The 12,550-nt window shown below is 48.5% G+C and overlaps 1 protein-coding gene and 1 long non-coding RNA gene across 3 annotated transcripts in view; one reads left to right on the top strand and one right to left on the bottom strand.

The window, feature by feature from the left end:
- Positions 1-5,728, bottom strand: part of SLC12A7 (solute carrier family 12 member 7) — a 339,376-nt gene extending 333,648 nt beyond the window's left edge. For both annotated transcript variants that reach the window (XM_048839506.2, XM_048839505.2), the window contains exon 1: positions 5,374-5,728. In XM_048839506.2, the coding sequence (XP_048695463.2) occupies positions 5,374-5,482 (109 nt within the window). In that variant the 5' untranslated portion in view covers positions 5,483-5,728. The remainder of the gene's footprint in view (positions 1-5,373) is intronic.
- The window catches only part of LOC142071119 (uncharacterized), a 35,157-nt gene continuing 27,587 nt past the window's right edge, over positions 4,981-12,550 (top strand). Inside the window, exon 1 of the long non-coding RNA XR_012667100.1 lies at positions 4,981-5,190. This is a non-coding gene — a long non-coding RNA (uncharacterized LOC142071119). The remainder of the gene's footprint in view (positions 5,191-12,550) is intronic.

Genomic DNA, 12,550 nt, shown 5'->3' on the forward strand with positions numbered 1-12,550 from the left:
AAATCAAGAATTGCCTCTCCTCTTGTGGGTTCCAGCACCACCTGCTCCAAGAAGCAGTCATTTAAGGTGTCAGGAAGCTTTACCTCAGCATCCCTTCCTGAGGTGATATGTACCCAGTCAATATGGGGATAGATGAAATCCCCCATTATTATTGTTGAGTTTTTTAATAGCCTCTCTAATCTGCCTGAGCATTTCAAAGTCACTAATACCATCCTGGTCAGGTGGTCTGTAATATAGCCCTACCGCTATATTCTTATCTTTCAAGCAGGGAATTACTATCCATAGAGATTCTATAGTACAATTTAGTTCATTTAAGATTTGTTACTTCATTTGATTCTATGCTTTCTTTCACATTTAGTGCCACTCCCCCACCAGCATGACATGTTCTGTCCTTTCAATATATTTTGTACATTACTGTGTGCCATTGATTATCTTCATTCCACCAGGTTTCTATGATGCCTATTATATCAATATCATCATTTAATACTAGGCATTCTAGTTCACCCATCTTATTATTTAGACGTCAAGCATTGGTATATAAGCATTTTAAAAACTTGTCATTTTTTGGCTGTCCCCTATTGCATGATGTAATTGAATGGGACTTTTTTTTATTTGACTGTTTCTCATCAGATCCTCCCTGTATTTTATCATTTTCCATCCTCTCCTCCTTATTAGGACATAGGGAATCTCCATTTATAGATCCTCCCCTAAGGGATGTCCGAACCACATGCTCCTCCACACCTGTCAGCTTTCCCCCAACCTTTAGTTTAAAAACTGTTCTACGACCTTTTTAATTTTAAGCGCCAGAAATCTGGTTCCGTTTTGGTTTAGGTGGAGCCCATCCTTCCTGTACAGGCTCCCCCTCTCCCAAAAGCTTTCCCAGTTGCTAATCAATCTAAACCCCTCCTCCCTACACCATTGTCTCATCCACGCATTGAGACCCTGCAGTTCTGCCTGTCTAACTGGCCCTGCATGTGGAACTGGAAGCATTTCAGAAAATGCTACCATGGAGGTTCTGGACTTCAATCTCTTACCTAGCAGCCTAAATTTGACCTCCAGGACCTCTCTCCTACCCTTCCCCACGTCGTTGGTACCTACATGTACCACAACCACTGGCTCCTCCCCAGCAGTACACATAAGTCTGTCTAGATGTCTTGAGAGATCCGCAACCGTCGCATCAGGCAGGCAAGTCACCATGAGGTTCTCCCGATCATCGCAAACCCAGCTATCTATGTTTCTAATGATCAAATTGCCCATTACTAATACCTGTCTCTTCCTAATAACTGAAGTTCTCTCCCCCAGAGAAGACTCCTCAGTGTGAGAGGATACCACAGCATCATCTGGGAGGAGGGTCCCAACTATGGGATCGTTTCCCTCTGCTCCAGTTGGATGTTCTCCTTCCCTGAGGCTTTCATCCTACTCAACAGCACAGAGGCTGTCAGACCAGGGGTGGGACCGTTCTACTGTGTCCCAGAAAGTCTCATCTACGTACCTCTCTGTCTCCCTTAGCTCCTCCAGCTCAGCCACCCTGGTCTCCAAAGTCCACACACAGTCTCTGAGGGCCAGTATATTGTTCAACTGCACGCAATCATTTTCAAGACAAAGCTTCAAGATGACTATTTCATCCAGGGGTGGGCAAACTACGGCCTGCAGGCCGGATCCGACCCATGAGCCATTTAAAGCTGGCTTGCGAACCACACCAGTGGCTCGGCCCCGCTCCAGCGCTCTGGCTGGGGCCCTGGGTCTGGGTCAGACCACGCGGCTCGGCCCAACTCCAGCTGTGGGGCAGGGTAGGGGGCCGCACCACGCGGCTCCTGGAAGCCGCGACATGGCCCTGCTCCAGCTCCTATGTGCTCCAGTGGGAGCTGCAGGGGCAGTGCCTGTGGATGCACCAGCATGCAGAGCTGCCTGGCCATGCCTCCTCATAGGAGCCAGAGAAGGGACATGCCACTGCTTCCAGGAGCCACTTGAGGTAAGCACCCCGAGCTTCTCCCCACATCCCAACCCCCTCCTCAGCCCTGATCCCCCTCCTGCTCTCCAAACTCCTCGATCCCAGCCCAGTGCACCCTCCTGCACCCCAAACCTCTCATCCTCAGCCCCACTCCAGAGCCCGCACCCCCTCCCACACCCAACCCCAATTTCATGGCCCTCCATACAATTTCTATTCCCTGATGTGGCCCTCAGGCCAAAAAGTTTGCCTACCCCTGATTTAACCCCATTATAGAATTGATTAGTTTCATTAGACCCTCCTTTTTCCTTTACACAAATGTACCGTCTTGCTCTTCCCTCAAACTTCAATCACTGCCATTCAAGCAAATGCAATTTTGATAGCAGCACCTAGTGCTGAATTACTGGCACCTTACTGCTTAGTGGCGGGAAATGATCTGTGTACAGTCCTTGTCAGCAGAGTGCATGGCTGAACAGATATGTGGCCTCAGGGCACTAGTGGTGTGGACCCCATCTCCCCAATATTTGCCGTCATGCAGACCACCTTCCCTCTTATTTAGCCACTTTCCCTCTTCTTCATCTCTGTAGCAAGTTACAGAAATTGCTTATATGGGTATCTAATATTCAGTAGCATTTCTGTATCTGTCTTCCAGTTTTGTCTTTTTTGGGGGTGGGGGGAGAAATAGTTAGCCACACTGGTTACTTTTGCTCTTCATTTTGTTTCCCCACTCTCTCCCCGCCCACATACATACTTTTAGCACACTTCCCACAGCCTCTTCTGCATAAGATTAGTCCCTGCCACTTGATTCTTTAATCTATGTGGTATAGCTGAACACTTCATAGAATCATAGAATATTAGGGTTGGAAGGGACCTCAGGAGGTCATCTAGTCCAAACCCCTGCTCAAGGCAGGACCAATCCCCAACTAAATCATCCCAGCCAGGGCTCTGTCAAGCCTGACCTTAAAAACTTCTAAGGAAGGAGATTCTACCACCTCCCTAGGTAACGCATTCCAGTGTTTCACCAGCCTCCTAGTGAAAAAGTTTTTCCTAATATCCAACCTAGACCTCCCCCACTGCAACTTGAGACCATTACTCCTTGTCCTGTCCTCTTCTACCACTGAGAATAGTCTAGAACCATCCTCTTTGGAACCACCTCTCAGGTAGTTGAAAGCAGCTATCAAATCCCCCCTCATTCTTCTCTTCTGCAGACTAAACAATCCCAGTTCCCTCGGCCTCTCCTCATAAGTCATGTGTTCCAGTCCCCTAATCATTTCTGTTGCCCTTCGCTGAACTCTCTCCAATTTATCCACATCCTTCTTGTAGTGTGGGGCCCAAAACTGGACACAGTACTCCAGATGAGGCCTCACCAATGTCGAATAGAGGGGGACGATCACATCCCTCAATCTGCTCGCTATGCCCCTACTTATACATCCCAAAATGCCATTGGCCTTCTTGGCAACAAGGGCACACTGTTGACTCATATCCAGCTTCTCGTTCACTGCCACCCCTAGATCCTTTTCCGCAGAACTGCTGCCTAGCCATTCGGTCCCTAGTCGGTTGTGGTACATTGGGTTCTTCCGTCCTAAGTGCAGGACTCTGCACTTATCCTTGTTGAACCTCATCAGATTTCTTTTGGCCCAATCCTCCAATTTGTCTAGGTCCCTCTGTATCCTATCCTTGCCCTCCAGCGTATCTACCACTCCTCCTAGTTTAGTATCATCAGCAAATTTGCTGAGAGTGCAATCCACACCATCCTCCAGATCATTTATGAAGATATTGAACAAAACCGGCCCCAGGACCGACCCTTGGGGCACTCCACTTGATACCGGCTGCCAACTAGACATGGAGCCATTGATCACTACCCGTTGAGCCCGACAATCTAGCCAACTTTCTACCCACCTTATAGTGCATTCATCCAGCCCATACTTCTTTAACTTGCTGACAAGAATACTGTGGGAGACCGTGTCAAAAGCTTTGCTAAAGTCAAGAAACAATACGTCCACTGCTTTCCCTTCATCCACAGAACCAGTAATCTCATCATAGAAGGCGATTAGATTAGTCAGACATGACCTTCCCTTGGTGAATCCATGACTGTTCCTGATCACTTTCCTTGAGGACCTGCACCATGATTTTTCCGGGGACTGAGGTGAGACTGACTGGCCTGTAGATCCCAGGATTCTCCTTCTTCCCTTTTTTAAAGATTGGCACTACATTAGCCTTTTTCCAGTCATCCGGGACTTCCCCCATTCGCCATGAGTTTTCAAAGATAATGGCCAATAGCTCTGCAATCACAGCCGCCAATTCCTTTAGCACTCTCGGATGCAACGCGTCCGGCCCCATGGACTTGTGCACGTCCAGCTTTTCTAAATAGTCCCTAACCACTTCTTTCTCCACAGAGGGCTGGCCACCTACTCCCCATGCTGTGATGCCCAGCGCAGCAGTCTGGAAGCTGACCTTGTTCGTGAAGACAGAGGCAAAAAAAGCATTGAGTACATTAGCTTTTTCCACATCCTCCGTCACTAGGTTGCCTCCCTCATTCAGTAAGGGGCCCACACTTTCCTTGGCTTTCTTCTTGTTGTCAACATACCTGAAGAAACCCTTCTTGTTACTCTTAACATCTCTTGCTAGCTGCAGCTCCAGGTGTGATTTGGCCCTCCTCATTTCATTCCTACATGCCCGAGCAATATTTTTATACTCTTCCCTGGTCATATGTCCAACCTTCCACTTCTTGTAAGCTTCTTTTTTATGTTTATGATCCGCAAGGATTTCACCATCACTTGTTCTATTCCCTCTACTCATTGGACATCCTGCCCACTCCCTCATTTCTTTTTCCCACCTGTGGCTAGCACCTCCAGTCCAGTCCAGTCCCAGAGAGCACCTCCTTCCTTGTCTGCCTATCCAGCAGAAACACATAGTAGACGTGGCTAGGCTACCTCCTTTTTGTTTTCAGGGGCTCTAAGGCCACCTGGAGAAACAATGAGAATCCAACCCTATATGCGAAGAGCCACTACACTGGCCCATCTTGCTCCGCGCCCGGAGAAGCCCCCCACGGCAATCCTCCTGGCGCAACAGGCCAGTACCCTATGGCAGCTACCTGCTCGGCTGGATCATGCGCCAGACAGTTACGTTCAGTGGCCAGAAGAACTGCAGCAGGTCCGTGTACTCTGGAGGCTGAACGGCCCCTGCAAAGCGCTCCTTGGAGGAGGAGACTCCGGAGACTGAGCCCTTTTTGCTGCCTCTAGGTAACTGAAAGGAAACACTGCTCACAAGCAGAGCCAGGACGGGGCTAGGAGCTGCCGCCGGCAGGGCCCTTTGTGTGCAGAGCCGGGCTCCGCCTGTGACCTAACTCAGGTGTGCGGCTCGCCCAACCCCCGCAGCTCCGCGCTCGCCCGCCGGTGCCGGGGGGCTCGGCGCCGCTGACTCACCCGGCTCCCCGGAACTGCACTCCGCCAGCTGCTGACTCGTCTCCTCCAGTGGCCGGCTGGGCTGCGGCTCCTGCCCCTCCACTGGCACTACTGTGAAACTGGTGGGCATTGTCTTCCGGCTGGGCAGCGCCGGGACTCCGCGCTCAGAGCTCGGGAGCGACGGGGCGTTGGCGGCGGCGTCTGGTGTTCCCTCCCCCGACAGGGAGAGGGGTGGGAGTCCTCGAGCTGCCGCCTCCCTCACGTGAGAGCCATTTCCTCGCGCCGTGGGGGGTGGCTGGCGCTCTCCACACGCTGGCTTTGATTTTTCACTAGGCTTTGCAAACAGTTCCGCCGGCTGCCATGTCTACTAACTTCAGCGTCTGCACAAAAGGAAAAGGGGAAGCGCCGGGCCGGGCCCACACCCACACTAAGTAGATACAGCCCCCGAGATCCAATTCGCAAGGGTCACCCCCACCGACCCACTCCTGATGATTTTCTCCCCTACACTCACCAGCTGAGTTGGGAGGACTCCTAAAATCCTCTGCAAGCCAGAGTCCAGAAGAGACCATGTTTTCCCCTCAGTGGCTCTCAGTGGAATGGATAGGTTCTAATATCAGGGCAAAATTGTTTGAAAAGAGATAGGTCTTATGTGCCTACCTGCCTCTTTAGGCAGGTAAGTCCCAGATTTTAGGCACCTCTAGTATTAACAAAACCCCAGCTCAGCTGCCACTGAATGCTTTAGGTGCACACACACAAAATCAATGTGCCTAAATTTCTTCTGTAAAAGTTGCCTTTGTTTCTGTCTCTGAGTGTGCATGCTGCTGCCTCACTCCAGGTGTCTAGCTACCTAACCCCAGTAGTATACAAACTGGGGGAAAATAGACATCCATCTGCCTAAGGCTTTGTCTGTGCAACACAGTTTTTTCCACAAAAGTCAACTTTCATTGACAAAACAGTGGAGGTGTACACGCTGCAATGCTCCTCCGGCCAATTTAACTTTCCTGCTACGCCATCAAAATAAAAGCACCTCAACAAGAGGTGTAGAGCTTTTTGCAGCAAAGTTAGATCAACACAGTGTTAATGGAGACACTGCACTTGCTTATGTTGCTGTAAATGGCCTCCAGAAGACAGCAGTCAGCAGACTCAACCCCAAGGATGAAGTGGAGTTGGAGGATGAGGTGGAACAGGTGGCAGGGTTATCCGATAGTGTGGTGAGCCAGGATCTCTTCTCAACTCTGGTGCGTTCAAGCTAGTCCCAGCACTCTGGCTCTGGCATGAATGATGCAGGAGAGGGGAACTCTGGTAAGTACTCATTTTGATGAGTGATACTACTTGGTTACATGAGGAAGAGCTGTCTTTTGTTTCATTATATCTTAGAAGTGAGTCAAGGATAGAAATGTACATGACTAGCAGTGGTAGCGTCTGCTTCCCATTCCCCAGTGCAGCTACGCAGTGGGGATCCTGTGGAAAAGTTTGTTAACGCACATTGAGATTTTACGGAAATCTTCCAGAAAGATCTCTAGGAAACTTTCCTGGAGGTACTCACCAATCCTCTGCTGAAGGTTCCTTGGCAGAGCAGCTTTATTTCTTCCCCCATTGCAGGAAACTTTGCCATGCCAACGGGCAATCACTTGTGCAGGGACCAAAGCAGCACACAGGTGAGCAGCATAGGAGCTCAGTCTGAAACCTAAGACATGTAGGAGATCACAGAATCATAGAAGATTAGGGTTGGAAGAGACCTCAGGAGGTCATCTAGTCCAACCCCCTGCTCAAAGCAGGTCCAACCTCAACTAAATCATCTCTGCCAGGGCTTTGTCAAGCTGGGCCTTAAAAACCTCTAAGGATGGAGATTCCACCACCTCCCTAGGTAACCTATTCCAGTGCTTCACCACCCTCCTAGTGAAATAGTGTTTCCTAATATCCAACCTAGATCTCCCCCACTGCAACTTGAGACCATTGCTCCTTGTTCTGTCTTCACACACCACTGAGAATAGCCTAGCTCCATCCTCTTTGGAACCCCACTTCAGGTAGTTGAAGGCTAGTATCAACCCCCCCCCCCCCACTCTTCTACAGACTAAATAAGCCCAGTTCCCTCAGCTTCTCCTCATAAGTCATGTGCCCCAGGCCCCTAATCATTTTCATTGCCCTCCGCTGGACTCTCCAATTTTGTCCACATTCTTTCTGTAGTGGGGGACCCAAAACTGGACGCAATACTCCAGATGTGGCCTCACCACTGCCAAATAGAGGGAAATAATCATTTCCCTCTATCTGTTGGCAACACTCCTACTAATGCATTGCATTCTCATTTACCCACAGGAGTTAGATAGCAGCTTCAATCACCCCTGTCTGTGGAAAATGGTGGCAAAATATACAATAGTGTCCCTAGACACTTGCAGTTATCCCCTTAAAAAAATACCTAGACCCTTTGTCCCATCTCGGACCTTTCCCCCACAACCCTGTGGCTGAATTCACCCTATTTAGGGAGCTCACTGAGCTGTGTGCTTGCCAAGGGAGAGTGGGAAAAAGGTGGTGTAACCGTGCCTCAGTGGGGGTCACAACTGAGAATGTTGAATTCAGGGTGAACTGCTGAGAAATAGGGCAGATACACCCCAAGACGGGTGGCTAATCCCATAGCATATATGAAACCAGCAACAAAAGTAAACTTCTGTTTCACCACATTGGCAAACAGGAAAACATAAAGGCAGTTTCCTCAGGCATTCAAGTTCTTATATCCAAAAACACTGGATTCAGAGATGAGTGGTTCTTTTCAACCAGTTTCATCAAATAATAGGTTCTTCTGATCCCAAAGGACCAGCCACACACCCAGGTCAATATATAACTTAGATCTTACCCAAAAATCACGCTGATGCCAATCCTTTAGTATCTAAAATCTAAAGGTTTATTCATAAAAAGAAAGAAAGGTGAGAGTTAAAATTGGTTAAAGGAATCAAATACATTCAGTAATTGCAAAGTTCTTGGTTCAGGCTTGTAGCAGTGATGGAATAAACTGCTGGTTTGATAAGTCTCTGGTTGCTTCCAAATCATTGGAAGGACTTCAGTCCACTGGTTAGAAAGCTCGCATTAGTATAAGTTCATAGTCCAGAGGCTTGGGCTGGAAAGAGGCTGGAGCAGGATAGAGGCAAAAATGGAGAGGTTTCAGGGCCTTTTATATCCTCTGCCATGTGGAAGGAAACCCATTGTTCTTACTGTGGAAAATTACAGCAACAAGATGGAATTTGGAGTCACCTGGGAAAGTCACATGTCGATGCATTTCGCCTAGTCATTGTAGGAAGCCATAACCTACAGTCCACACAGTGTAGATGGGCATCTCCCATGATTCATTGTCAGCCAAGTATTTTTTGATGAGCCTCTTAATTTGAATAGTCCCTCCAAGGATATGCTGGCTAGCTACCTTGTCGGTGATACTCCAGGAACAAACATTTGAAATCCAGATATAGAGCCAATACTTATAACTTCAAATACAAAAATGATACATGCATACAGATAGCATAATCATAACCAGCAAATCATAACCTTTTCACAGACAAACTTTGTGGCAAATATATAACAGTGATCTATATGGTTATATTTTAATCAGATAACATCACTCCCCCAACACACAATTGGTGCGGGAAGATGTGTCCCAAACACTGTTGAATGCATCTAGGAATCTTTCCATTCTTGGTTTTGTATTACTACAGCTTATAACCAATATTAGAAGTCTTAATGTATAACAGAAATGGTTTATCAAAATTATATTTAACAGTATTATTGAATTTCTTTACAAACCTAATTAACATCAAGCCAATGTAGATATTAATGTTTGCCACAGTGTAGGAATATTGCCAGTTAGCCATGAAAGCAATATAGTAGTGTGCCTCAGTTTCCCTTTTCATACAGCACATTAGGTATGCAATGTCTTTTCTGCTGTGAAGAGCTTCAAGACTGTCCATAGGCATTAATTGGGAAACATCAGTATCACAAGGCCTTTTAACATAAAGTGTGTTCTTATCTATCATTCTTAAAATGTTCAAAGTTTTTTTTCAAATGTAACCCCCTTGCGGTTTAGATAGCATGGCCCCTTTAAATCTTTTTCCTAATGGGGGAGAGGGAGCAGTGAGAGAAAGGAGGGAAACTCCAGGGGTATGGCTCTGGAGCTCAAGACAGAAGGGCTGCAGCAAGCAGGCCCTCACAAAGTGAAGCGGCGGAGAATCTGCCTGAAGCCTGAGAAGGACAGGGAGAGCTGGACCTAGTATCACTGCTGCCCAGAGCTGCATGGGGCTGTGAGTACTGGGACCTGTGACTCTCCATTGGGAATAAGGAGGGAGGCTGCTAGCTAGTTAAGTGGGGAGGTGGTCGCTCTGTGCGGCTTTGCAGAGAGCAGCAGAAGAGGGCACTGGAGGGGTTTGTTGTGGAAAGTTTAGTGGTGTCGAAGACAACCAGGAGCACCCAAGACTCACCACTGGACTGGAACTTTGCTCAGGACTCCTGAACTCTGTGTGCAGACGCATTGCTCAGTGTCTGCCCTTTCAGACTGTGCTACCACTGGGCCTGTGGGGCCTTGGTTTGGATCCAACCCTGTTTTACTGCTCCCCCTATACTTCCCCTTGTTGTTTTTCTCCTCTTATCCCTCTGTAAATAAATATTTCCCTTTCTTATATCCATTGTACTTTACCGGTCTGTGCGTGTGTATGTTCACTCTTGGGGGTTTGGAACAGGCGCCCCTGAGGTGGAAGGGATTTTTCCTGCTGCATTCCTGTGCGCGCCTTCTCTTGGCCAGAGCTACCTGCAGAGCAGACTCCATCTTGGCCACGAGGGCACTAAAGTTACACTTGTTGGCCCGTATAAGGACTTTGAAGTACATGCACGCACACACCTATGTTACATACCCTAGGCTCTCCTTCACAATGCAAAGATACTTCTGAGTGACTTTCATCTCAGTTTAAAAAAAAAAATGGAGAGGTGATTATTAGAAGACCTGTGCCGAGGGGTACGAATCCCAGTAACCAAAGCTGTGCTGGTGGCGGGATTCCCAGAAGAGATGGAACCAAATGATATTGAGGAGAGCCTAGATGCAGTTGAAGTACTGGGGAGAGTGAAGGTCAACATCCGTATTTACAACCGCAAAGTGAAGGGCATGGTAGCACTGTGTACTCACTCCAAGGAAGATCTTGATAAAGTGCCCAAAGAGGTGCAAGTAGGAATTCTTCCCTGGACAATTCTGGGGGCAGAGCAATCCCCTACTAGTGTGCCCATGTCACTTGAGGTGGATTCTTTAGCGCAGAAATTGCAAACTCTGGTGGATGAGAAGCAGAGAAGAGAGGAATTAAGTTTGGCATTAGGAGGGGCTCCAACACTTGTGGCACCCAGCCTGGTGGGATGGCCAAATAGCTGGGAAACGCTCTCAAAGATGCATTGAAGCCGACATATGAAAGTGCTCCATACAATCGGTTACGTTCTTTCTCGGGGGTGTCACCTGTACCCTCGGGGAGGATGATTACGAGACATGGAGGGATTTTACAGTGCCACTTGTCCAAGAGTGGGAATGCTCTGATGCTGAGAAGTGGAAAAGTGTGCTTGAGAGTCTGGGGGGACCTGCCATGCAAATTGTCCAAGCCCTTAAAGACTCACAACCAGCTGCCACAGTGAAAGACTATTTAACCACTCTTGAGAGTGTCTACAGTGCTACGGATAGCAGCGAAAACCTGTATTATCGTTTCCACCATACCTATCAGGAGCCCCATGAATGACTGTCAGATTTCATCAGGAGACTAGAGGATTTGCTACAGCAGGTAGTGCGGAAGGAGGGCATCACCACCAAGCGCACTGATTCCACTAGGTTGGATCAGATCCTTCGGGGCACCTGACAACATGGGTTGTGGTGACTGCAGTTGAGGGAGCAGGCCCAAAACCCACCCCCATTCCACAAGCTGATTCAAGAGATACATGCAGAGGAGGAGCGATTGTTGCAAATGGACGCAGTGGTGCAGCCGAAGAAGGCAGGGAGACACGCCACCACAGTGCTTGGAGAGATGGAAGAGGCCTCATCAGTGGCAGCGGCACTCAGAGATTTGAGCCAAGAAGTGGCCATGACGAAGCCTCAGGGACATACTGTGCCATCCTCAAGAGGGGAGAGTAGCAGGAGGGGTGATAGCCGGCGAGAAGGTTTCTGTTACAACTGTGGGAAAGATGGTCACTATGCCTTGGACTGCCAAAACAAAACAGATTATGCAAGGGTATCTCAGAGATTGCAGCAAACCATTGGGAGTCACACCCATACATTATAGAGAAGAAACTTGGGGATCTACCAGTGTATCACATATGTCCTAAAAGCAGTCACGGCCCCACCAGAACTCTCCACCAGAATCATCTGTTACCTGTAGGACAAGTATTGTTTCTCCATAAGGATGTTTCCACAGATTCTGAGCCTCCCGGCCCCGCAAGTCAGACACGGTCCCAATGACGGAAATATACCTGTCCTCCGCAAACACCCAGCTCCTCGGAGAGTGAGGATGAAATGGGGCTTGGCAAACATCTAGTTTGGAATGCCCCAACCCTAATGGATCCTCTTGTTGTTGCACAAAGAGATGGTGAAGGGGAAGAACCCACACTGAGCACTCCCAAGGCCTCACCGTCCAAAGTTGTTGAGAGTCCCCAAGAACATGATGAGGAAGGTTCAGTGCAGGCAAAGAATCCTGTGCCACAAACAGTCACTTTAAATGCAGATGCCCTTGAATTTGTGTCTCAAGGACACCGGAGGGGTTTCTTGGGGAAAGTTTACTGGCGACGAAGACAACCAGGAGCACCCAAGACTCACCACTGGACTGGAACTTTGCTCAGGACTCCTGAACTCTGTGTGCAGACACATTGCTCAGTGTCTGCCCATTCAGACTGTGCTACCACTGGGCCTGTGGGGCCTTGGTTTGGATCCAACCCTGTTTTGCTGCTCCCCCTATATTTCCCCTTTTGTTTTTCTCCTCTCATCCCTCTGTAAATAAATATTTCCCTTTCTTATATCCATTGTACTTTTCTGGTGTGTGTGTGTTCACTCTGGGGGCGTTGGAACAGGTGTCCCTGAGATGGAAGGGATTTTTCCTGCTGCATTCCTGCACGCGCCTTATCTTGGCCAGAGCTGCCTGCAGAGCAGACTCCATCTTGGCCATTAGGACACTAAAGTTACACAAAAGATTAGGCACAT

Source organism: Caretta caretta, chromosome 2 (genome assembly GCF_965140235.1).
Source record: "Caretta caretta isolate rCarCar2 chromosome 2, rCarCar1.hap1, whole genome shotgun sequence".
Classification (NCBI taxonomy): Eukaryota; Metazoa; Chordata; order Testudines; family Cheloniidae; genus Caretta; species Caretta caretta.